The 25,420-nt window shown below is 53.3% G+C and overlaps 2 protein-coding genes across 4 annotated transcripts; one reads left to right on the forward strand and one right to left on the reverse strand.

The window, feature by feature from the left end:
* Positions 1–6,111: 6,111 nt before the first annotated feature.
* On the reverse strand, positions 6,112–10,233 carry TRIR (telomerase RNA component interacting RNase). 2 transcript variants are annotated; one of them, XM_034944972.3, is made up of 3 exons: positions 9,789–10,217; positions 6,817–6,894; positions 6,112–6,540 (listed from the first exon to the last, which is right to left on the reverse strand). In XM_034944972.3, exons 1-3 carry the CDS (start codon positions 10,131–10,133, stop codon positions 6,433–6,435), a joined length of 531 nt encoding a protein of 176 aa, XP_034800863.1. In that variant the 5' UTR covers positions 10,134–10,217; the 3' UTR covers positions 6,112–6,432. The 2 variants fall into 2 exon arrangements, with proteins under 2 accessions (XP_034800863.1, XP_054960174.1); XM_055104199.3 differs by lacking the exon at positions 6,112–6,540 and having other exon boundaries at positions 6,818–6,894; positions 9,812–10,233.
* Positions 10,234–12,558: 2,325 nt separating this feature from the next.
* On the forward strand, positions 12,559–23,799 carry GET3 (guided entry of tail-anchored proteins factor 3, ATPase). Of its 2 annotated transcripts, XM_003814821.6 has the most exons (8): positions 12,559–12,665; positions 12,931–13,138; positions 13,984–14,131; positions 20,858–21,006; positions 21,090–21,240; positions 22,673–22,780; positions 22,871–23,068; positions 23,449–23,799. In XM_003814821.6, the coding sequence occupies exons 2-8, from the start codon at positions 12,978–12,980 to the stop codon at positions 23,578–23,580; spliced, it is 1,047 nt and encodes a 348-aa protein (XP_003814869.1). In that variant the 5' UTR covers positions 12,559–12,665; positions 12,931–12,977; the 3' UTR covers positions 23,581–23,799. The 2 variants fall into 2 exon arrangements, with proteins under 2 accessions (XP_003814869.1, XP_063455996.1); XM_063599926.1 differs by lacking the exon at positions 12,559–12,665 and having other exon boundaries at positions 12,793–13,138; positions 22,871–23,799.
* The last annotated feature ends 1,621 nt before the right edge of the window (positions 23,800–25,420 follow it).

Consider the following 25,420-nt stretch of genomic DNA (forward strand, 5'->3'; position numbering starts at 1 on the left):
TCTCGCTCTGTTACAAGGCTGAAGTGCAGTGGCGCGATCTCAGCTCATTGTAACCTCCGCCTCCCGGGTTCAAGCGATTCTCCTGCCTCAGCCTCCCGAGTAGCTGGGATTACAGGCATGCACCACCACGCCCGGCTAATTTTTTTTAATAGAGATGGGGTTTCACAATGTTGACCAGGATGGTCTTGATTTCTTGACCTCATGATCTGCCTGCCTTGGCCTCCCAAAGTGTTGGGATTACAGGCGTGAGCCACCGCGCCTGGCTTTTTTTGTTTTTTTGTTTTTTGAGATGGTGTCTTGCTCTCATTGTCCCGGCTGAAGTGCAATGGCTCAATCTCGGCTCACTGCAACCTCCGCCCCCGGGTTCAAGCGATTCTCCTGCCTCAGCCTTCCGAGTAGCTGGAATTACAGGCGCCTGCCACCACGCCAGGCTAATTTTTTGCATTTTTAATAGAGATGGGGTTTTGCCATGTTGGCCAGGCTGGTCTTGAACTCCTGACCTCAGGTGATCCACCTGCCTCGACCTCCCAAAGTGCTGGGATTACTGTGCCCGGCCCAGTTTTCCTATTTCTTTCTTTCTTTTTTTTTTTTTTTTTTTTTTTGAGACACTGTCTTGCCCTGTCGCCCAGGCTGGAGTGCAATGGTGGGATCTCAGCTCATTGCAACCTCCGCCTCCGGGATTCAAGCTATTCTGCCTCAGCCTCCGGAGTACCTGGGACTACAGGCACCCGCCACCACGCCCAGCTAATTTTTGTATTTTTAGTAGAAACAGGGTTTCACCATATTGGCCAGGCTGATCTTGAACTCCTGACCTTGTGATCTGCCCGCCTTGGCCTCCCAAAAAGTGCTGGGATTACAGGCGTGAGCCACCGTGCCTGGCCTTTTTTCCTTTTTTTTTTTTTTTATTTTGAGATGGAGTTTTGCTCTTGTTGCCCAGGCTGGAGTGCAATGGTGCAATTTCGGCTCACCACAACCTCTGCCTCCCGGGTTCAAGTGATTCTCCTGCCTCAGCCTCGCGAGTAGCTGGGATTACAGGCATGTGCTACCACGCCCTGCTAATTTTGTATTTTTAGTAGAGACCGGGTTTCTCCGTGTTGGTCAGGCTGGTCTCGAATTCCCGACCTCAGGTGATCCACCTGCCTTGGCCTCCCCAAGTGCTGGTATTACAGGCATGAGCCACCATGCCTGGCCTTTTTTCCTATTTCTTAAGCGCCTACTGCATGTCAAGTGGTTTCCAAATGTTATCTCATTAATACCGGGTGTAGTGGCTCATGCCTGTAATCTCAGCACTTTGGGAGGCCGAGGGCAGATCACGAGGTCAGGAGATTGAGACCATCTTCTGGCTAACACAGTGAAACCCTGTCTCTACTAAAAATACAAAAAAATTAGCCAGGAGTGGTGGCCTGCGCTTATAATCCCAGCTACTCAGGAGGCTGAGGCAGGAGAATCGCTTGAACACGGGAGGCGGAGGTTGCAGTGAGCCAAGATCACGCCACTTCACTCCAGCCTGGGCGACAGAGCGAGACTCTGTCTCAAAAAAAAAAAAAAAAAAAGGCCAAATGTTATCTCATGCAAATCTCACAACAGCCCTATGCCTGGCAAACTTACCCTAGTTCAATTAGAAGCTCTCTGTGCCAAAAGAAACTCACAGAATTGGTGTCCAACCAGCCGGGCGCGGTGGCTCACGTTCATGCCTGTAATCCCAGCATTTTGGGAGGCCGAGGCGGGCAGATCACAAGGTCAGGAGATCAAGACCATCCTGGCTAACACGGTGAAACCCTGTCTCTACTAAAAATACAAAAAAAAAATAGCCAGGCGTGGTGGCGACCGCCTGTGGTCCCAGCTACTCGGAAGGCTGAGGCAGGAGAATGGCGTGAACCCAGGAGGCGCAGCTTGCAGTGAGCCAAGATCACGCCACTGCACTCCAGCCTAGGCGACAGAGCGAGACTCTGTCTCAAAAAAAAAAAAAAGAATTGGTGTCCAACCACGAATCTGAAATGTGAGACAAACGTGTTCTCAATTTACAGCAGCCTCCCTTCCCAAGCCTCTCATCACACTGTCCCCCGAGTTCAAAGGTCAGCACTTCAACTAACTTAACACAGTCCCCAAACGCAAGCCAACTTCTTCACGCTGGAAAGCACTAGCTGTTTTAAACAATGGCAGGGTTAGATTCTATGAATATTGCCCTTACTTTAGAACTTGACTCTAGAGATGCTTCTTTATTTTATCCCTATTTGATAGATGAAGAACCTGAAGTACAGAAAAGCTAAGTGACTTACCCAAGATCACACAGTCAACAGACACTAGAATAGTTAGAAGCCAGGGCTGTGTGACTCACCAAAACCTGGATATGATTCTCCTCCCTCTTCAGACTTTTCTCAGGTCAGAGCAGGTAAGTACTGTAAAGGGATATGCCTGGACTTTCAGCCTCTCCTGCCTCTTGACACTAGAATAGAGGCTGAGATGCTGCAGGGCGACCTACTTCCCAGGCTTCTGTTGCTTTTTAAAGATCCAGTCTCTGCTGGTGGCTTTGGGGGAGGAGGAGGTAGGGATGGCTCCATTAGCTTCCTGTGTTCCGTCCCCCCATACTCCATCCCCAAGGCCAAAGTCACACCTGGGCTAGCTTAGCATCCCCAAAGTAGGAGGGAGAGACCTTTCAGCCCATGTGCAAAGTAAAGCAGAAAAACCTTATTGTGTGTTAGCAGGAAGCGAAAGAGGAAAGGTATCCTATTCTTTTTTTTTTTTTTTAATTTTTTGAGATGGAGTCTCTGTTGCCCAGGCTGGAGTGTAGTCACTGCAACCTCTGCCTCCCCGGTTCAAGCGATTCTCCTGCCTCAGCCTCCCAAGTAGCTGGGATTACAGGCGTGGGCCACCACCCCCAGCTAATTTTTGTATTTTTAGTAGATAGGGTTTCACCATGTTGGTCAGGCTGGTCTTGAACTCCTGACCTTGTGATCTGCCCGCCTTGGCCTCCCAAAGTGCTGAGATTATAGGCGTGAGCCACCACGACAGCTAGGCTTTTTTTTTTTTTTTTTTTTTTTTTTTTTTTGAGACGGAATCTCACTTTGTTGCCCGGGCTGAAGTATAGTGGCACAATCTTGGCTCACTGCAACCTTTGCCTCCTCAGATTCAGGACATTCTCCTGCCTCAGCCGCCCGAATAGCTGGTATTACAGGTGCGCGCCACCACGCCCGGCTAATTTTTTGTATTTTTAGTAGAGACAGGGTTGCACCACATTGGCCAGGCTGGTCTCGAACTCCTGGCCTCAAGTGATCCTCCTGCCTCGGCCTCCCAAAGTGGTGAGATTACAGGCGTGAGCCACCGCACCCAGCCAACTTTTATTTTTTGTAGCAAGAAAGGTCTCGCTGTGTTGTCCAGGCTGGTCTCGAACTCCTGGGCTCAAGTGATCCACCTGTGTCTCGACCTCCCCAGTCACTGGGATTACAGATGTGAGCCACCATTCTTGGCAGGGCAGGGTTTTTGTCTGTTTAGGTAGCTGACTTCACATAGCAGATGCTCATCATTTGTTACATGAGTCAGTGCTCCACCCCAACCTGCACAGACTGCATCTGGCAAAATCTGAGAGCCTGTGGTGTACCGGGGTGGGCCCACCTCAGCCCACTCCCAGGACCACAGCCCTGTGCCTTCCACCCTCTACTTGCTGAGGCCGTGTTTCTCTGAGTCTTGGTCCTCTTTTGATTGAAAGTGGAAGGAGGGGCCAGGCACAGTGGCTCATGCCAGTAATCCCTGAGGCCGCAGATCACTTGAGGTCAGGAAACCCCGGCTCTACCAAAAAGATAAAAATTAGCCAGGTGTGGTGGCACACTCATGTAGTCCCAGCTACTTGGGAAGCTGAGGCAGGAGAATTGCTTGAACCTGGGAGGCAGAGGTTGCAGTGAGCCCAGATCGCGCCATTGCACTCCAGCCTGGGGGCGGAGTGTGCCTCTGTCTCAAAAAAAAAAAAAAAAAAAAACGGGAAGGAGGGGGCTGGGTGCAGTGGTTCACACCTGTAATCCCAGCACTTTGGGAGGCCAAGGCGGGAAGATGGTTTGAGCCCAGGAGTTCCCAACCAGCCTGAGCAACATGGTGAGACTTCGTCTCTACGAAAAATACAAAAAAAAAATGAGCCGTGTCTGATGGCACATGCCTGTAGACCTCACCCAGGAGGCTGAGGTGGGAGGATCGCTTCAGCCCAGGAGGTTGAGGCTGCAGTGAGCTGTAATCTCACCACTGCACTCCAGCCTAGGCAACAGAGGGAGACTTTATCTCAAAAAAAAAAAAAAAGAAAGTGGAAGAGGGCCCAGCCCTAAGCTGGGTAGGAGTGCCAAGGCTGCTCAGCTGCTGCCATTCCTGCCTGGGAAGACTGGGGTGAGCCTATAGCTGGGGGACCCCCCAACGTTGCTCCAGGTCCAGCAGGTTTGAGGAGTTGGGAGGCAAGGGCATCTTAAAACCTGTGTGGGTTTGGTGGAGAACAGGTGGAGCCAGGCAGCTTCTGGCTCCAACAGGATGGGCAGTGGAGCCAGGAGGAGGGCATGGAAGGGCTAGGTCTGTGCCAATGATCATGTTCTGTAAGGTTGGACAGAGAACCCCCTCGCCCTCTTTCTCTTGAGGGTGTATGCATACAGAAGGGACAGACTCCAGCCTCCCTGGAAGGGCTTCAAGTAGCTAGAGGACTGAGTGGCCTTTCCCCCAGTGGAGCACACAGCCCCATGGAATCCAGCTCTCAGCACTCCTCACCTCCTCTGCTGCCAACATGCAGTCCCCTCCACTCCCCTCCTCAGTCTCCCAGGTTCTACCCTCAGCCCCCTTCAGTCTATTCCCCACAGGAGCCAGAGGGATCCCCTGAAGATATAACGTATGATGTTGCTACCTCAAATACCCCCCAAAGCCTTCTCCTCACTTAAGAATAAAATCCTGGGCACGACGCAGTGGCTCAGGCCTGTAATCCCAGCACTTTGGGAGGCCGAGGTGGATCACCTGAGGTCAGGAGTTCGAGACCAGCCTGGCCAACATGGTGAAACCCTGTCTCTACCAACAATACAAAAATTAGCCAGGCATGGCGGCAGGCACCTGTAATCCCAGCTACTCGGTAGGCTGAGGCAGGAGAACGGCTTGAACCCAGGAGGTGGATGTTGCAGTGAGCCGAGATCGCGTCACTGCACTTCAACCTGGGTGTCAGAGACAAGACTCTTTCTCAAAAAAAAAAAAAAAAAAAAGAATAAAATCCTGGGCCAGGAATGGCTCATACTGGTAATCCTAGCAGTTTAGGAGGCCGAGGTGAGAGGGTTGCTTGAGCCTAGGAGTTGCAGACCAGCCTGGGCAACATAGGGAGACCCCGTCTCTACAAAAAAATTAAAGAACTAGCAGAGCATGGTGGTGTGAACCTGTGGTCCCTACTACTTGCGGGGCTGAGGTGGGAGGAGGCCAGGAAGTGGAGGCTGCAGTGAGGCAGTGAGCTGCGATCGTAGCACTGCACTCTAGCCTGGGCAACAGAGCGAGACCATCTCCCCCCAAAAAAAAAAAAAAAAAAAAAATTCCTGAATTCTCCCCCCCATAATCCATTCATCCATCCTCCTCACTTAGGAGGCCCCCATCAGGCCCAAGCTCTCTCCAACCTGGCTGTTCCCTCTGCCTGGGACTCTGCCTCACCTCCCTCAGGACTCTAATCAAATGTCACCTAAAAGACATACCCCCCTCCTCCCTAGCTGCAAAAGGGCTTCCCCTTTTTGTTTGTGTCTGTCTCCTTCTGTAAGGGCAGGGAGGGTGTGGTCTGCGTGCTCCCAGCTGTGGTCCCAGAGCCTTGCAGAGCCCTGGCACATAATAGATGCTCCTAAGTGTCTGCTGAATGCACAATGCAACAGCTTTGGCCAAGCCAAAATGGAACTGTGAAGAGAAAGTGAGCCTAAGGTGGCACGGTAGAGATGCAGCAGTGAGGGGAGATAGGTCTTGGGGAAAGTCCAGGCCTACAGGAGGGGATGTGCCCCTGTCCTTCCTACCCCTTCCATATCCCGCTCCTTACTGGGTCAGGCCCAGGCTTTGACAGGTACAATGCCAGCAACCGGGGGAAGGCTTAGGTCCGACAGCGCAAAGAAGACAAACCAAGCACACAGCTCCGGCACTAAGTCAAGTTCTTTACTTCCCAGAAGTGATGGCTAAGGGGAGGGAGGAGGGTGAGAAGAGGAAGACAGAAAGAGCCAGAGAGAATGAGGAGGTGAGAAGGGGGGGACAGTAAACCACTGTTCTATGAAGTCTCACGAGGCAAGTGCTCAAGGTAAAAAAAGAGTCCTGGAGAATCGTCCACGGCTGCGGGAAGCATCTCGGTTTCCTTCTGCTTTTAAGTCCTCTCAGGGAAGGCTGTCGCCGCTGCCGCTGCATTAAATAGTTATGTACATCGCAGAGAGTCCCAGGCCATGGGCAGGCGGGGGAGGGGCGTCATTTCACCAGGGGCCGAGTTTTATCATCGTCACCGCACTGGTGAGCTTTGTACTTTTTCACTTCTGCCATGTACTTGGCCCACGCGTCACCTTTACTTGTTAATACCTGTGGAAAGGGGATACGGGTTAGGACGGGGGTGCCAGGAACCAGGGTCAGGACTGCCCTGAGACAGGTGACCCATTCCCAGAGTCTTCCCGGAAGACTCTGGGTTTGAGCTAAAGATTATAAAGTCAAGTTCTCTGGGGACCCATTGACAGCCCTCCTACCCTGCCAGGCACACTCATCAAAGGCCTGGATACCAGACAGGGAGGGAGAAGGCTGGGCGCAAAAGCTGGAAGGGAAAGGCAATGTGGGTGGACCCCCTGCACCAAGCTGGCTCACCTCATCCTCCGTCTTCTGCTTCTTGGCTACTATTCCCGTCTTGAGGGCTAGTTTGTTCCCGCCTCTGCGTTTGCCCACCTGGGTGAAGGGACAGAAGACTGCAACGGTTACAGGAGCCGGGACCGCCCTTGGCGGCGCTGAGGCCCACTACACCTTCCTAGCCCGGCCTGGTGGCCCGTCCTGACGCCGCGCCCAGCTCCGCCAGCCGGCCGACCTGCGCAGCAATCAGAGAGGAGCACACGCGACTCAGCGCCTGCCCTGGGCCCGCGGTGCCCTCCCAGGGAGCAAGAAGAGTGCCCACCTCAGTAGGGACCAGCTCTGTTCTCACTTTCCACGCCAAGGCCTCATCCTCCCTAGCAGGGACCACAAGAGGTGGCAACAGCTCCCTTTATTGAGCACGTACTGTATGCCAAGCCCTGTGCCAAGTGCTGTGGATGTATCATCTCCTTTCATTTTCACAGCTACCCTAAGATGAAAGTTAGAACCACCCCTTTTTGACCAGGCGCGGTGGCTCAGGCCTGTAATCCCAGCACTCTGGGAGGTAGAATCGGGTAGATCACCTGAAGTCAGGAGTTTGAGACCAGCCTGGCCAACATGGTGAAACCCCATCTCTACTAAAAATACAAAAAATTAGCCGGGAGTGGTGGTAGGCGCCTGTAATCCCAGCTACTCAGGAGGCTGAGGCAGAAGAATTGCTTGAACCTGGGAGGAGGAGGTTGCAGTGAGCCGAGGTTGCACCATTGCACTCCAGCCTGGGCAACAAGAAGTAGACTCTGTCCCCCCAAAAAAAAAAAAAGAAAAGAAAAAAAGAACCACCCCTTTTTCATAGATGAGGAAAGTCTTTCACAAGGAGAGGTCATGCTAACAACAAACAATGGAGCTGATTCAGGGTCAGGTGGGTCGAAGCCTCTGGACAACATCCTTAGACATCAAGCAACATTGCCTTCCCTGTGCCTAGCCTGGCATGGCCTCTTTGAGGGTGCAGCCAAAATGGCCCCTCAATGAACAAATGAAAAAGATGCAACGACGACTGCTACTCCCATTCATGAAGGGACTCCACTCGCAGGTATCACACCAACCCTGGTCCTGACGCTTTTCCTTCCTTACCCTTGCCTCAAAGAGTCTTCCTCTAGCCTTTCATCCTGTATCCCACCTTCTCCCATTGATTGAGGGCTTCCTGCGCTCCAGGGGCTCCAACAGTCTTCACAGACAACCAGGCATTCAGTAACCTGTGCTGCTGGGACTATTTCCATTTTTTTTTTTTTTTTTTGGAGACAGAGTCTTACTGTCCAGGCTGGAGTGCAGTGGCACGATCTCAGCTCACTGCAACCTCCACCTCCCAGGTTCAAGTGATTCTCCTGCCTCAGCCTCCCGAGTAGCTGGGATTACAGGTATGCACCACCATGCCTGGCTAATTTTTGTATTTTTAGTAGAGTCAGGGTTTCACCACGTTGGCCAGGCTGGTCTTGAACCCCTGACCTCAGGTGATCTGCCTGCCTCGGCCTCCCAAAGTGCTGGGATTACAGGGATGAGCCACAGAGCCTGGCCTGCTGGGATTATTTCACACCGATTTTTTTTTTTAAGATACTCTCTTGTTCTGTCATCCAGGCTAGAGTGCAGTGGTGCAATCACGGCTCACTGCAGCCTGAATCTCCTGGGCTCAAGCGATCCTCCTGTCTCAGCCTCCTGGGTAGCTGGAGCTCCAGGCATATGTGGCACCATGCCCAGCTAATTTTTTAATTTTTTTTTGTAGAGATGCGTTTTTGCCATATTGTCCAGGCTGGTCTCCAACTCCTGGGCTTAAGCGATCCACCCACCTCGACCTCCCAAAATGTTGGAATTACAGGTGTGAGCCACTGCACCCAATCCACGCCCATTTTTAACAAATGAAGAAACTGAGGCTTGCAAAGGTTAGATCATTTGCCCAAAATCACATGCTGGATCCAGAACTAGAGCCCCCAGTCATGTTATTCTCAACACTTTTTCCTCCACACTACTGGGACTTGATCTTAACACCACAGACATGGCAAGCTCAGAGCCAAAAATCAATATATGCCCTATTTACTTAATCCAGAGTTTCTCAACCTGGCACTAATAACATTTTGAGCTGGATTATTCTTTGTTTGGGGGTGGGAGGGCGCTGCCCCACGCATGGTAGGAAGTTGAGCAGCATCCCTGGCCTCTACCCATAGATGTCACTAGCACCCCCTCCCGCAGTTCTGACAACCAAAAATGTCTCCAGACTTTGCCAAATGTGGGGGTGGAGGGAACTGCCCCAATTGAGAACCACCAGTTTAGCCCTTCCTGGAAGACAGGCTCTGTGCTAACCACTTTTCCAGGATCACCTCATAAAACCCTCACCACATCAAGAGATGCTATGATGTCTATTTTTGCAACTAGGGAAAATGAGGATAGGCAAACCCAGAGGCTCCAGGAAAGCAGCGATCTTGTCTGTAAGTTCACCACTGCATACCAGCACCTAGCACAATGCCTAGCACGAGGTAAATTGCTCAATAAATGGAGGTTGGTCGAATAAGATACAAGGAAGTCAAGCAATTGTCCTAGATAAGTAATTGTCCTTACATAGTACGTGGTCTGAGTCTAACGCATATAGCTCAGAGTCCAGACTTAAATTTACTCCCTTTCCTCACAATTAGTGGTGGTCCCATGACCCAAGGTCCGGGTACCACTCAAACAGGAATCCTGATATCCACGTTTCCTCATTCTCCACAGTGCTGATTCCTAGGCAATTCCTCAGCTCCCAGTTCCCACGGGCAAGCTCCTGGAGTCCCCACGCCCGCCCCTAGACCCCAGTTGTCGGGAATCCAAGTTCCACACCCTCAGCGGGTGACCCGGACGGGCCCCTCATTCAGAACGGAAAGTGGACCTCGGTCCCGATCCCCCTTCACGGGCCCCGACTCCCGCTGCCAGGACAGGCCGTGGCGCCCGCCCCCACCCCCACGGCTCCTTACGAAGCTAAGTGTGGAGCCCGGACCGCCCTTCCTCTTCGGATCCCCGGGGCCAGCGGCGGCGGCCGACTGGTCGGGTCGCTGCGGACCCGGGGGCGGCTCCTCCTGCCGCTGCCGCTGCTCCTCCTCCATCTTCCGCTTGAACAGCTCCAGGAAGCTGCCGTCGTTGGCGAACAAGTTCACGCCGCCCGACACCGGGCTCGAACCCGCGCCCGACACCTCCTCGTCCCCGCTCTCGGGCGACGTCCCCGATCCCGACTCAGCCCAACGGCTCCCGCCACCGCCACCGCCCGCGGGGCCCGGAGCCTCCCGGCCCTGAGGCTCCGCCCGTCTCCCTCGGGCAGCCATTTTGTCGCCAGGTGCCGCGCAAAGGACTCCGGGAAGGCCGCTCCGGCCCCGCGCTTGGCGCCCGACTCGCCTCGTCCCGAACAATGCATGCCGGGAAGAGCGGTCAGGCCCTCCAGCGCCCGCAGCGGGGGCGGGGCGAATGAGGGAACCAACCCGAAGGGGCGGGGCTAGGGGGAGGAGCCCCCGTCTCGCGGGTTTTTTTGTTTGGTTTTTTGTTTTCTTTTTTTTTCAGACGGAGTTTCCCTCTTGTTTCCCAGGCTGGAGTGCAATGGCGCGATCTCGGCTCACCACAACCTCCACCTCCCAGGTTCAAGCGATTCTCCTGCCTCAGCCTCCCGAGTAGCTGGGATTACAGACATGCGCCACGACGCCCAGCTAATTTTGTATTTTTAGTAGAGACGGGATTTCTCCATGTTGGTCAGGCTGGTAATCTCCCGACCTCAGGTGATCCGCCCGCCTCGGCCTCCCAAACTGCTGGGATTACAGGCATGAGCCACCGCGCCTGGCCTTGTTTTTTAAAAATTAGAGACGGGCGCCTGGCTATATTGCCCAGGCTGGTCTCGAACTCCTGGCCTCAAGCGATCCTCCTGCCTTGGCCTCCCCTCCCAAAGTGTTGGGATTACAGGCGTGAGCCATCGGGCCCAGTCTTGCTGTTTTGGTTTTTGGTTTTTGGTTTTTTGTCTTGTTTTAGAGACAGAGTCACACTCCGTCTCCAAGGCTGGAGTGCAAAGGCATGATCAGGGCTCACTTCAGCCTCGACCTCTCAGGGCTGAGGCGATCCTCCCACCACAGCCTCCCGAGTAGCTGGAAACACAGGCATGCGCCACTACGCCTGGCTAATTTTATTTATTTATTTATTTATTTATATTTGTGGAGACGGGGTTTTGTCATGTTGCCCAGGCTGTTCTCAAACTCCTAGGCTCCAGCAGTCCTCTTACCTCAGCCTCCCAAAGTGCTGGGATTACGGGCGTGAGCCACCGAGCCCTGCCTCTCGGGTTTTCAAAATTCAGCAGTACTCAGGCTGGTGTTCCCCAGACAGGGGCTCCCGGAGAATGAGACTGTCGTCTGAGACTGGGGCTGTAGCTTGCTCTCTGGAGTTGGTTTCACTTGGGGCTAGGAACAGATTCGCTTTCCAGGGCTAGAATCCCCGTCTGACGACACCAAGAATAATCTCTATGAGTGGAAGGACCTCATTTGGGGCTGTGTGCTCAGCTGACACCTGGGAACTTGAATCCCTAACTGGGGAATAGAGAGCATGTCTAGTCTGGGCCCCCCAAGTAGAAATAGGGGTATCTTTGGGTTGGGTACCCATCTCTGGGATAAAGCTCACATTTATTGGGGACATAGCTGGCTCTGTGGAGCTGAAGTCCCCGTCTGAGAATCAGCTTACTTTTTTATTTTATTATTGTTATTATTAATTTTATTTTGTTTTATTTTATTTTTTGAGACGGAGTCTCTCTCTGTCGCCCAGGCTGGAGTGCAGTGGCGTGATCTCGGCTCACTGCAACCTCCGCCTCCCGAGTTCAAGCGATTCTTCTGCCTCAACCTGGTCTCGATTCCTGACCTCGTGATCTGCCTGCCTCGGCCTCCCAAAGTGCTGGGATTACAGGCGTGAGCCAACGCGCCCAGCCTATTTTATTTATTTATTTAGAGACGGAGTTTCACTCTTTCACCCAGGCTGGAGTGGAGTGAAGTGGCGCAATCTCGGCTCGCTGCAACCTCTGCCCTCCGGGTTCAAGCGATTCTCCTGCTTCAGCCTCCTGAGTAGCTGGGATTACAGGCGCGTGCCACCACGCCCGGCTAATTTTTGTATTTTTAGTAGAGACAGGGTTTCACCATCTTGGCCAGGCTGGTCCCGAACTCTTGACCTCAGGTGATCCACCCGCCTCGGCCTCCCAAAGTGGTAGGATTACAGGCGTGAGCCACCGCGCCCGGCCCGAGAATCAGCTTATTTTATGAGCTGTAGTATTCAGATGAAGTCGGGGTTATTTCTAGTCTGTAGTCTCCCTCTAAAGTTGAGTGTCATGGGCTGGGGTCTCCATCAAGGGCCTGGAACCCAGCTTCTGTTCCTGCTCTAAGACAGAAGTTCAAACATGAAATATGGTATACTGGAGTCTTCTCTTGAAATACAAGGAGGCTTTTAGGAATTCCTTCTACGAAACGGAGCGCAATTGCAGAAATGGTGTCTGCTAGGCATGGGAGATCAGGGCGTACAGGACAAGACTCTGTGGACTCGCCCACTCTAAGCCACTATCAGCCCGGGGACCTATCGCCAACCGAGTCAATTCGTCTATGATTGGTTTGCGGCAAGAGCCAAGAGGCTCACAGCCTATTGAATAACAGAGGGGGCGGACCTGAGGTGAGGTTGGGACCTACGGTGAAGAATAGAGGGAAAATGATGGACATAAAGTTGAGCCTATGGAGTCAGGCCAAGGAGGACCGGGAATCTAACTTCACCGAAAGGGCATGGACTGGGTGTTTGGCTGGTTGCTAAGGAGAGGTTGGCGCTACCGGAACATAAGAGTGATTGGTGTAAGTAAGAAAAGACATAGCCAATGAAAGGAGAGCTGCAAGACCTAGGGCCCAATCAGTGAAAGGGAGTAGCCTAGACCGTACCGATGTGTTCATTAGGTAGGGGGAACCCTTGGAAAATTATAGACCAGAGGTTGACAAAGTGAACCCTGGAAGCAAAGAATAGTGAAAATATAATTTATATTTCTCCTAAAAGGCAAGTAATGAGGAAATTAACTCATGCTCCTAGCTTCGCTAGGAATGTGATAGAGAATTTCCCCTGTAGGTTCTTCGTATGGTGCGCTCCGCTGGATCACGTGAGCCAGTTCCAAAATGGCGGCAGGGGTGGCCGGGTGGGGGGTTGAGGCAGAGGAGTTCGAAGATGCGCCTGATGTGGAGCCGCTGGAGCCTACACTTAGCAACATCATCGAGCAGCGCAGCCTGAAGTGGATCTTCGTCGGGGGCAAGGGTGGTGTGGGCAAGACCACCTGCAGGTAAGGAGGCTGCGGCGGGGGCCAGGAGGCGTGTAGGATATACCACTGGGCGAAGGGGAGGCCAAGGACCGGCTTTTCCACCACGACCGGGGCATGGGGGCTGGCGGGGGTCTTTGGGTTTCACTCTCTGGAAGTTACCTGGAGCAAATGAGAAAGACCTCAATGCAGCCCTAGCACTCTCTTGAGTTGGACCATCCGTGTTGGGGCTCAAGTGCCGAACCACAGTGAACTCAGCGCCCGGGGGACGGGGAAGCACTTAGATATCCCCATCAGCTGGACCGTACCTGAGTGAATCCAGAGTTGTGGGTGAGGGCGGCACCAGAACAAGCAATCCTAGTTTGGTGAACCTTGGTGTTTTATGCCCAAGGCGAGAGTGAGGGTGGAAAGCGAGGGAGAGGGCACGTGGTCAGACTGTCCCAGGCAGCTACAGGCAGGAGGTGTCCGTTGGACAGATTATCCTGGACAAGCAGACTGAACCATCCTGTGCTTACTAGGGAATGCAGGGGACCCCTTAGCTTATTAAGGAAGGGGGCACGGAGTCAAGCTATGCTGGCTGGACCACTGGGCCATGCCACTGTGCCCAGCAAAGAAGAAGCAGGCACTAGGTCAGACAGACTCAGTCAGCTGAACCTTACCTCTCTAGTCCACATAGAGGGGTCAGGAGATAAATCAGAGAGGGTTCCTTTGTAGGGACTGAGGCTCAATCCCACCGTAACCCATACTCTCCTCTCAAGGCCCCTGCTGATCCGGGTCACCTGCTCCAGGGAACCTACCACTCCCCTTGCAGACCCAGGGAACAGAGCCCATCCCCTCATCCCCTATCTTTTGACTTTTCCATTACTCAGCTGCAGCCTGGCAGTCCAGCTCTCCAAGGGGCGTGAGAGTGTTCTGATCATCTCCACAGACCCAGCACACAACATCTCAGATGCTTTTGACCAGAAGTTCTCAAAGGTGCCTACCAAGGTCAAAGGCTATGACAACCTCTTTGCTATGGTGAGTGGAACAGGGCTTAGCCCCCACTTCTGGGAAAAGCCTCTTCCAGCCTTTCTTGTGCGCACACACCAGCAGCCACCGTGTCCTATCCACTCTATATCCTGTGTCTCTCGTGTTTCACTCCTTCCTCAACATACTCACAAGGGAACCAATGAGGAATTGCAGAGCAGGAAGCACACCAGAGTGCTTGAAGCTTAGTGAGCCAGGGTAGGGGAAGGAGAAGTTGGAGAGACCAATCAGAGCCACATGGTGTGGGACCTTATGGGCCACGCTAAGAAGTTTGGCATTGACTCCAGGTTATTAACGGGAAGCTGTTTGTTTTAAGCAGGGCAATGTCGTGGCCAAATTCATGTTTGAAAAGTACCCTTTGACGGCCAGGTGGAGATTTAATTGTCAGTCAGGGTAGAAGCAGGGAAACTAACAAGGAGATTGGGGATGTAACCAGTTGAGAGATGACAACATCCTGGACTCTGGTGGAGGCAGAATGTTGGGGGAGAAGTAGTCAGACTTGAGGTTTTTTTTTTTTTTTAGACACTCAAGACTCCTCTGTCTCCCAGGCTGGAGTGCAGTAACCCGATCTAGGCTGACTGCAACCTCCGCCTCCCAGGTTCAAGCAATGCTCCTGCCTCAGCCTCCCGAGTAGCTGGCATTACAGGCTTGCGCCACCACTGCCTGTTAATTTTGTTTTTTTTAGGAGACAGGTTTTCACCATATTGGCCAGGCTGGTCTCAAACTCCTGACCTCAAGTGATCTGACTGCCTCGGCCTCCCACAGTGCTGGGATTACAGGCATGAGCCACCACATCGCACCAGGGATGTATTTTGGAAGTAAACCAGTAAGATTACTTGGGTGAGAAAAAGAAATCAATTGATTGCATGTCTTTCTTGTCTCTCTGAGCAGCTGGGATGGGGAAAACTAGGAAAGGAGTAGGTTTAGAATGAACAAATAAAGAATTTCATTTTGTCCACAGTGAATCTGAGTTGCCCACTGGAAATCCAAGTGTAAACATCAAGACAATAGCTTGTTTATGTGAGTCTGGAGCCCAGAGGAGGTTGGCATTGATTTGGAAGTCACTGTCCCAAGGGTGGCATTTAAAGCTGGGTGAGGGCTGGGCATGGTGGCTCATTCCTGTAATCCTAGCACTTTGAGAAGCCAAGGTGGGCGGATCACTTGAGGTCAAGAGTTTGAGACCAGCCTGGCCAACATGGTGAAACCCCGTCACTACTAAAAATATAAAACAATTAGCTGGGCATGGTGGCAGGTGCCTGTAATACCAGCTACTCAGAAGGCTAAGGTAGGAGAATTGCTAGAACCCAGGAAGCAGAGATTCTCCTGCCTCAGCCTCTGGAGTTGCTGGGATTACAGGTGCCTACCACCATGCCCGGCTAATTTTTGTATTTTTAGTAGAGACGAGGTTTTCTCACGTCTCAAAAAAAAAAAAATTGGCTGGGCGCAGTGGCTCACTCCTGTCATCCCAGCACTTTGGGAGACCGAGGCGGGTGGATCACAAGGTCAGGAGATCAAGACCCTCCTGGCTAACACGGTGAAAGCCCATCTCTACTAAAAATACAAAAAATAGCTGGGCGTGATGGCAGGCGCCTTTAGTCCCAGCTGCTTAGGAGGCTGAGGCAGGAAAGTGGCGTGAACCCCGGAGGCGGAGCTTGCAGTGAGCTGAGATCACGCCACTGCACTCCAGCCTGGGCGACAGAGCAACACTCTGTCTCAAAACAATAATAAAGGCCGGGCACGGTGGCTCACATCTGTAATCCCAGCACTTTGGGAGGCTGAGGCGGGCAGATCATAAGGTCAAGAGACCGAGACCATCTTGGCTAACACGGTGAAACCTCATCTCTACTAAAAATACAAAAAAATTAGCCAGGTGTGGTGGCGGGCACCTGTAGTCCCAGCTACTCTGGAGGCTGAGGCAGGAGAATGGCGTGAACCCGGGAAGTGGACCTTGCAGTGAGCCGAGATCGCGCCACTGCTTTACAGCCTGAACAACGGAGCGAGACTCAACAAAAAATAATAAATAAAAATAAAATACAATAAAGAGATGCTGCAGAGTGAGGATGCTGGCAGAGGACAGTCCTCAGGTGGGATGAGCTCCATCCAGCATACAGACCCAGAACTTGGGCGCTGCCAGGGTCAGGGACTGGGAGGGAAACAGGAGGAATTGGGGCACTTCCCGGGCAGAGATGAGGGTGTTGGCAGCCAATGGCTTCTCTTTCTTACCAAGGAACAGGCAAGGGTCTCAGCAGTGAATGGGATAGAAGTTTGAGGAGGGAGAAAATACCACATAAACACTTCTTAAGGTAGCAGGAGGAACCAGAATTGTCTGGATCATCAAGTGCCCATTGGAGATTTGTGTTCAGAAGAGGGGAGCAAGGGCGGGCGTGGTGGCTCATGCCTGTAATCCCAGCACTTCGGGAGGCTGAGGCGGGTGGATCAGAAGGTCAGGAGTTAAAGACCAGCCTAGCCAAGATGGTGGAACGCCATCTCTACTAAAAATACAAAAATTAGCTGGGCATGGTGGCTCACGCCTGTAATCCCAGCACTTTGGGAGGCCGAGGTGGGCGGATCACAAAGTCAGGAGATTGAGACCAGCCTGGCTAACAGGGTGAAACCCCATCTCTACTAAAAATACAAAAAGTTAGCCGGGCGTGATGGCGGGTGCCTTTAATCCCAGTTATTCGGGAGGCTGAGGCAGGAGAATGGCGTGAACGCGGGAGGTGGAGCTTATAGTGAGCCTAGATCGCGCCACTGCACTCCAGCGTGGGTGACAGAGCAAGACTCCATCTCAAAAAAAAAAAAAAATACAAAAATAAGCCAGGCACGGTGGCTCACGCCTGTAATCCCAGCACTTTGGGAGGCTGAGGCGGGCAGATCACCTGAGGTCGGGAGTTCGAGACCAGCCTGACCAATATGGTGAAACCCCGTCTCTACTAAAAATACAGAAATTAGCCTTGCGTGGTGGCTGGCACCTGTAGTCCCAGTTACACGGGAGGCTGAGGCAGGAGAATTGCTTGAACCTGGGAGACGGAGGTTGCAGTGAGCCGAGATCATGCCACTGCACTCCAGCCTGGGATACAGAGCGACACTCCATCTCAAAAAAAAAAAATTAGCCGGGCCTGGTGGTGGGCGCTTGTAATCCCAGATACTCGGGAGGCTGAGGCAAAGAATTGCTTGAACCTGGGAGGCGGAGGTCACAGTGAGTCAAGATTGCCCCACTGTACTCCAACCTGGATGACAGAGCGAGACTCCGTCTCCAAAAGGGTGAGGAGCAAGATGGGAATACTCTTCAGGAGTGTTCGGCCCTCAAGTGCAGTGATACTAAAGAGCTAGAAAGCCATACCTATAATTTCAGTGCTTGCAGAGACTGAGACAAGAGGATCACTTGAGGTCAGGAGTTCAAGACCAGCCTGGGCAACAAAGGGAGACCCTTTCTCTACAAAAAACAAACAAAATTAGCTGGGCATGGTGGTGTGTGCCTATAGTCCCAGTAAGTTGGTAGGTTGAGGCAGGAGGATCGTTTGAGCCTAAGAGTTTGAGGCTGCAATGAGCTATGTATGAGATGGTATCTTTTTTTTTTTTTTTTTTTTTTGAGACTGAGTTTCACTCTGTCACCCAGGCTGGAGTGCAGTGGTGTGATCTCAGCTCACTGCAACCTCCACCTCCTGAGTTTAAGCAATTCTCCTGCCTCAGCCTCCCAAGTAGCTGTGATTGCAGGCGCCCGCCACCACATCTGGCTAATTTTTGTTTTGGGGGGTTTTTTTTTGTTTGTTTTGAGTCGGAGTCTTATTCTGTCGCCCAGGATGGAGTGCAGTGGCGCAATCTCGGTTCACTGCAACCTCTTCCTCCCGATTTCAAGTGATTCTCCTGCCTCAGCCTCCCGAGTAGCTGGGACTCCAGGTGCATGCCACCATGCCCGGCTAATTTTTAGTATTTTTAGTAGAGACGGGGTTTCACCATGTTAAGCAGGATGGTCTCGATCTCCTGACCTCGTGATCCACCCGCCTTGGCCTCCCAAAGTGCTGGGATTACAGGCGTGAGCCACCGCGCCTGGCCTGTATTTTTTTTAGTAGAGACGGGGTTTCAACATGTTGGCCGGGCTGTTTTCAATCTCCTGACCTCAAATGATCTGCCTGGCTTGGCTTCCTAATACACTGGGATTACAAGTGTGAGCTACCGCGCCCGGCCAAGACGCTATCTCTAAAAGAAAGAAAAAAAAAGCTGGAAGTAACCAGAGTGGGGGATTTTGCCAACAGCAAGGGGAAAGGGAGTGTTTGCAGAGGGAACCTGTGGAGGCTGGGCTGGATAAGGGTGCCAGCCAAGAGGAACACTGACAGTTTACAGGGGCCAGGTGAGGGGATGAAGTAGTCCAAAGAAGCTTAAAATATATGAAGCATAAGAAGAGGGTGCAGTGATGAGTGGGCAAGCTCCCCAACAGGGAATGACCCCTAAGGCCAGCGAGTTGGGTATTTCCCCATGGGACCCATGAAGTTACCAAGAAGAGGTGACAAAGGAGGAAGATAAAGAGGGAGGCATTGGCCGGGCATGGTGGCTCATACCTGTAATCCCAGCATTTTGGGAGGCTGAGGTGGGTGGATCACCTGAGGTTGGGAGTTGAAAACCAGCCTGACCAACATAGAGAAGCCCCGTCTCTACTAAAAATACAAAATTAGCTGGGGTGGTGGCGCATGCCTGTAATCCCAGCTACTCAGGAAGCTGAGGCAGAAGAATCACTTGAACCCTGGAGGCGGAGGTTGCAGTGAGCCAAGATCACGCCATTGTCCAGCCTAGACAACAAGAGCGAAACTCCATCTCAAAAAAAAAAAAAAATTACAAAAATTAGCCAGGCATGGCCGGGCGTGATGGCTCGTGCCTGTAATCCCAGCACTTTGGGAGGCCGAGGTGGGCGGATCACGAGGTCAGGAGATCGAGACCATCCTAGCTAACACAGTGAAACCCCGTCTCTACTAAAAATACAAAAAATTAGCCGGGTGTGGTGGCGGGCGTCTGTAGTCCCAGCTACTCACTGCACTCCAGCCTGGGTGACAGAGCGAGACTCCATCTCTTTTTTTTTTTTTTTTTTTTTTTTTTGAGATGGAGTCTCGCTCTGTCGCCCAGGCTGGAGTGCAGTGGCGTGATCTCAGCTCACTGCAGGCTCCGCCCCCCGGGGTTCATGCCATTCTCCTGCCTCAGCCTCCCAAGTAGCTGGGACTACAGGCGCCCGCCACCTTGCCCGGCTAATTTTTTGTATTTTTAGTAGAGACGGGGTTTCACCGTGTTAGCCAGGATGGTCTCGATCTCCTAACCTCAGGTGATCTGCCTGCCTCGGCCTCCCAAAGTGCTGGGATTACAGGCGTGAGCCACCACGCCCGGCCAAGACTCCATCTCAAAAAAAAAAAAAAAAAAAAAAAAAATTAGCCAGGCATGGTGGGGCATGCCTATAGTCTCAGCTACTCGGGAGGCTGAGGCAGGAGAATTGCTTGAACCCAGAAGGTGGAGGTTGTGATGAGCTGAGATCGCGCCACTGCACTCCAGCCTAGGCAACAAGATCAAAACTCCATCTCGGGGAAAAAAAAAAAAAAGAGGGAGGCATTGAGTCTGAGACTGGCCAGGGACCCCAGCCATGGCCATCCCTTCATAATTCTACATACATGTTTGTGTTTTGTTTTGTTGTTTGTTTTTTGAGACAGAGTCTCCGTCTGTCACCCAGGCTGGAGTGTAATGGCGTGATCTCGGCTCACTGTAACCTCTGCCTCCCGGGTTCAAGCGATTCCCCTGCCTCAACCTCCCGAGTAGCTGGGATTATAGGCACCCGCCACTATGCATGGCTAATTTTTGTATTTTTAGTAGAGACGGGGTTTCACCATGTTGGCCAGGCTGGCCTCGAGCTCCCGACCTCAGGTGATCTGCCCGCCTCCGCTTCCCAAAGGGCTGGAATTACAGGCATGAGGTACCGCGCCTGGCTGGATTCCCCATATGTGCTGACGACCTCTGTGCCAGGCACTGTTCATGCTAAGCGCTGAGGACACAGCAGTGAGCTAGATGGTAAAACCCCTGCCCTTGAGGGGCAGACGTTCCTGCTGTGGAGACAGATGATAAACAAGGGAATCATGAGGGATGTGAGGAAGGGCTAATTTTTTTTTCAGATAGGTCTTGCTATATTGCCCAGGCTGGTGTCCAACTCCTGGGCTCAAGCGATCCTCCCATCTCATTCTCCTGAGTACCTGGGACTACAGGCGTGAGCTATCCTGCCCAGCTCCTAAGGGCTAAACCTTAAGGAGAAAGGAAGGCAGGGCAGGGGTGTCGGTGGATCTGTGCTGTTACTTAGGGTGGTCAAGGAGTCTCTCAGTGGAGGGATGATGATCCGGAAGAGGTCATGGCCCAGTCATGGGAGTATCTGGGGTTGCAAGTGGCAGGTTGCAAGTGGGGAGTAGCAGTGTAAATGGCCCACAGTGGATTTCAGCTTCCCTTTGAGGGCCCTGGGCACAGCTTGCAATTTTCCCCTTGTTTTTGACCCTTTATGCAACCATACAAAACCCTAAGTACTACCTCAGGGTCCCCCCAGCCGTGACCTAATGAAACGCCTGTGGTCACAGCCCACCACAGGCTCCCTCTGGCCCTGTGCCCAGGTAGGAAGGCTCCCCCTGGCCCTGTGCCCAGGTGGGAAGGCTCCCCCAGCAGTAGCAGCAACCTCAGTCTCATCCCTTTGGCCCCCAGGAGATTGACCCCAGCCTGGGCGTGGCGGAGCTGCCTGACGAGTTCTTCGAGGAGGACAACATGCTGAGCATGGGCAAGAAGATGATGCAGGAGGCCATGAGCGCATTTCCCGGCATCGATGAGGCCATGAGCTATGCCGAGGTCATGAGGTCAGGCCCAGCCAGCAGGGGTGGGGGCTGCCTGGGGAAGGGGAAGAGCGGACACAGAGGGCCTGACCCCTGTCTCCCCTCAGGCTGGTGAAGGGCATGAACTTCTCGGTGGTGGTATTTGACACGGCACCCACGGGCCACACACTGAGGCTGCTCAACTTCCCCACCATCGTGGAGCGGGGCCTGGGCCGGCTTATGCAGATCAAGAACCAGATCAGTCCTTTCATCTCACAGGCAGGCGGCGGGGGCCCCCACCTGCACCATCCAGGCAGCCGGGAGTGGGAGTAGGCCCGGGCCCCCAGACCCTCAAATGCGCACTAACAATTCCCTTTCCTTCCCACCCCTTCTCACTCTGGACTTCTCCCTGGAGGGGATGGGACGGAGCTGTCTTTCCTCCCCCACAGGCAGGACTCAGTGTCCCTGCCCCTGCCCGCTAAATACCCTAGACAGAGCCAGAAAGCACATTCCAGAACCAGGCAACCTGCCTTCAAACCCTCTACACTCACCATGTGACCCAACTGCTGTGTGACCTCAAGCAAATCACTTCACCTCTCTGGGCCTCACCTTCCTTGTCTTGCAAATGGAGATCATGAGAGTGCCCCATGGGTTATTATTATTATTTGAGACGGAGTCTCGCTCTGTCACCCAGGCTGGAGTGCAGTGGTGCGATCTTGGCTCGTTGCAACCTCCACCTCGTGGGTTCAAGTGATTCTCGTGCCTCTACCTCCCAAGTAGCTGGGACTACAGACATGTACCACCATGCCCAGCTAATTTTTGTACTTTTTGTAGAGATAGGGTTTTGCCATGTTGCCCAGGCTGGTCTTGAACTCCTGGCCTCAAGCAGTACACCCACTTCGACCTCCCAGAGTGCTGGGATTACAGGCATGAGCCACTGTGCCCAGCCCCCATGGGTTATTATTACGATGACAACCCTAAAGCCCCCACAGTGCTGCACACCACCAGCACCACCCACCATGGTGTATGTGCACGTGTGTGTGTGTGTGTGTCCCCTGTGGGGACCTGTGCCTCAGGTGGTAACACTGAGCCCTTACTGTGTGCCAGACACTATTCTGAGCACATTATATGCTTCAGCTCATCTGGTACAACAGGTCTGGGAGGTAAAGTTTAGAGATGGGGAAACTGAGGCTCCAGGAGGGTCAAGCCCCTTAGCTATGGTTCCCTAGAAATGGCAAAGCTGAGGCCGGCCGCAGTGGCTCACGCCTGTAATCCTAGGACTTCGCAAGGCCGAGGCAGGTGGATTGCCTGAGGTCAGGAGTTCAAGACCAGCCTGGCCAAAATGGTGAAACCCCACCAGTACTAAAAATACAAAAATTAGCCGGGCATGGTGGCGCGCGCCTGTAATCCCAGCTACTCAAGAGGCTGAGGCAGGAGAATCGCTTGAACCCAGGAGGCGGCGGTTGCAGTGAGCCAAAATCACACCATTGTACTCCAGCCTGGGCAACAGAGTGAGACTCCATTTCAAAAAAAAAAAAGAAAGAAATGGCAAAGCTAGTATTTGACCAACTCCAGGAATCTGCTCATGGGCCTGAGCCTTTAACCACTGGGAGGTATCAGGAGTCATCCCTCGGGTGTTTAGTGAACCCCCAACCCAGGAGGTTTAAGGAGCCCCAGGTAAGCTATGAGCCCTCCCACATCCCCCCTGCAGATGTGCAACATGCTGGGCCTGGGGGACATGAACGCAGACCAGCTGGCCTCCAAGCTGGAGGAGACACTGCCCGTCATCCGCTCAGTCAGCGAACAGTTCAAGGACCCTGTGAGTGGTGGTCTGGCTGGCGGTGAGAGGCCCGGGGGCTGAGGACAGGGGCAGACCCCGCCCATCACTGTCCTCTCTCGTGCCCTGTAGGAGCAGACAACTTTCATCTGCGTATGCATTGCTGAGTTCCTGTCCCTGTATGAGACAGAGAGGCTGATCCAGGAGCTGGCCAAGTGCAAGATTGACACACACAATATAATTGTCAACCAGCTCGTCTTCCCCGACCCCGAGAAGCCCTGCAAGATGTGTGAGGCCCGCCACAAGATCCAGGCCAAGTATCTGGACCAGGTGTGCCCACCCACCCAGCACTGGCTCAGCAGAGGCACCTCTGCCCCTTTATTCTCTGATCTTTTGCTCTACCGTCTGGCCCTCTGCCCTCTAGCCTCCTGCCCTTTGCCCCCACATTTCAGATCCTTCACCCTTATTCTGGCCATAGAGGACTGTGGCTGGCCTGGCCTAGGTCCCTGTGACCCTGGAGAGCAGGGGGTCTAGCCCAGTGATCTCTGACCATAGTGATGCAACTCCCACTTATGACACCTTAAGCTCCTGCCCTATATTCTCTCCCTGACTCTGGAAGCTTTCTAGCTTTACCGCTTCTATTGATCCACACTCTATCTCTGCCTTCCTGCCCCCTGACCACTGCCTTCTACCCTCTGCCCTGGCTGCAGATGGAGGACCTGTATGAAGACTTCCACATCGTGAAGCTGCCGCTGTTACCCCATGAGGTGCGGGGGGCAGACAAGGTCAACACCTTCTCGGCCCTCCTCCTGGAGCCCTACAAGCCCCCCAGTGCCCAGTAGCACAGCTGCCAGCCCCAACCGCTGCCATTTCACACTCACCCTCCACCCTCCCCACCCCCTCGGGGCAGAGTTTGCACAAAGTCCCCCCCATAATACAGGGGGAGCCACTTGGGCAGGAGGCAGGGAGGGGTCCATTCCCCCTGGTGGGGCTGCTGGGGAGCTGTAGTTGCCCCCTACCTCTCCCACCTCTTGCTCTTCAATAAAATGATCTTAAACTGCTGTATTGTTGACATTGGGAGGTGAGGGTAAGCACCTTTATGTACAGTTGCACAGGTTGTGCACTGGACAGAAGTGTCACATCTAGAGGGGCCCATTCACAACAGAGACCTAATAGAGATGCATGTTTATTGTGGCAACTTTGGAAGGAGGGTGTCTTGGGTGAGAGATACCTTTGTCTCATTCTGTGTGGGTTAAGGTGTCCCTGTTGGGCCTGTGAAGCCTGGAATGGAAGACAGAGGCATTTTCCCACTTCCTTGGAGGCTCAGAGCGTGGGAACTGGGAGGCCCCTTGGCCAGCCTCAGGCTGGTGGGGAGCGGAGCGGATTAGGCCGGCAGTGGGCCCGGCGCTGCCTGCTGTTTGGTTTGGGAATTAGTGGGCGCCCTGGGGAGAGGCCAGGCCTGCCAGACTACGGATTAACAGTCTCCACCCCCCAATTCCTGCCCCCATGGGATGGCATCAGCCCCTCCCAGCAAAGGGCTGCAGCAAGGGGGCTGGTTAGTGGGCAGGGTGACAGAGGACTCGGGCTGGAGGGGCTCCTGAAGTCTCATCCTGACTCCAGAGCGGTCTCAGGCTGTGGGCACACAGGCCTGGAAGGCACCTAGTGGACCCCCTTACCCCCTGCCCTTCGCTCCTCCCTCTGCCACTGCCTGGGCTGCTATTGTTGTCCCCACTTGGGAGACTCAGGATGGGGTATGACCTTGAGAGTTTACAAGTTCCAAGCCAGAGCTGGCTAGGGGGGACAGAAAGGGGGTTCCTGAGGGGACACGTGAGTCGGTGTTCAGGCCGGGCGCGGTGGCTCACACCTGTAATCCCAGCACTTTGGGAGGCCGAGGTGGGTGGATCACTTGAGGCCAGGAGTTCAAGACCAGCCTGGCCAACATGGCGAAACCTCGTCTCTACTTAAAATACAAAAATTAGTCGGGCGTGGTGTTGGGGTGCTTGTAGTCCCAGCTGCTCTAGAGGCTTAGGTGGGAGAATCGCTTCAACCCCAGAGGCAGAGGTTGCAGTGAGCCGAGACAGGGTAAGACCCTGTCTCAAAAAACAAAACTGGTGTTCAGGTCCAGTCATGGTGGCTCACGCGTGTAATCCCAGCACCTTGGGAGGCCGAGGCAGGTGGATCACGAGGTCGGGAGTTGGAGGCCAGCCTCCAACTACTCTCTACTAAAAATACAAAAATTAGCCAGGCGTGGTGGTGCCCACCTATAATCCCAGCTACTTGCGAGGCTGAGGCAGGAGAATCACTTGAACCTGGGAGGCAGAGGTTGCACTGAGCCGAGATTGCGCCATTGCACTCCAGCCTGGGCAATAGAATGAGACTCCGTCTCAAAAAAAAAAGTGTTCAGACCCAGAGTCTGGGTGTGCCAGGGTGTGTGTGTAAGGGGAACCCCACCAGGAGCCTAGACTTGTCACTCCAACTCCCTGGGGTGTGCACAAGCAGGTGTGGGCCTGTTGGGGTGGCATGTGTAAACAAACACGATGGTACAGCCGGCTCCGCGCCAAACTGCCAGGATCCAAATCCCAGCTGTGCTACGAACAAGATGAGATGTAACATCGGAGCCTCAGTTTCCCTACTTAGATAGTAAGATGACCAACTTAGCATGCCCGTAAGGATTCCATGAGA

Source organism: Pan paniscus, chromosome 20, assembly GCF_029289425.2.
Source record: "Pan paniscus chromosome 20, NHGRI_mPanPan1-v2.0_pri, whole genome shotgun sequence".
In the NCBI taxonomy this organism is placed as follows: Eukaryota; Metazoa; Chordata; class Mammalia; order Primates; family Hominidae; genus Pan; species Pan paniscus.

What these genes read in the sequence shown, in the direction of transcription:
- GET3 (XM_063599926.1), top strand. Translation starts at nt 12,978, where the DNA reads ATGGCGGCAGGGGTGGCCGGGTGGGGGGTTGAGGCAGAGGAGTTCGAA. An exon ending in AGCTATGCCGAGGTCATGAG is followed by an intron (nt 21,007 to 21,089) that starts GTCAGGCCCAGC and finishes GTCTCCCCTCAG; the next exon opens with GCTGGTGAAGGGCATGAACT. An exon ending in TCAGTCCTTTCATCTCACAG is followed by an intron (nt 21,241 to 22,672) that starts GCAGGCGGCGGG and finishes TCCCCCCTGCAG; the next exon opens with ATGTGCAACATGCTGGGCCT.
- TRIR (XM_034944972.3), bottom strand. Translation starts at nt 10,133, where the DNA reads ATGGCTGCCCGAGGGAGACGGGCGGAGCCTCAGGGCCGGGAGGCTCCG. An exon ending in CGGGCTCCACACTTAGCTTC is followed by an intron (nt 6,895 to 9,788) that starts GTAAGGAGCCGT and finishes CCCTTCACCCAG; the next exon opens with GTGGGCAAACGCAGAGGCGG. An exon ending in AGCAGAAGACGGAGGATGAG is followed by an intron (nt 6,541 to 6,816) that starts GTGAGCCAGCTT and finishes CCCTTTCCACAG; the next exon opens with GTATTAACAAGTAAAGGTGA.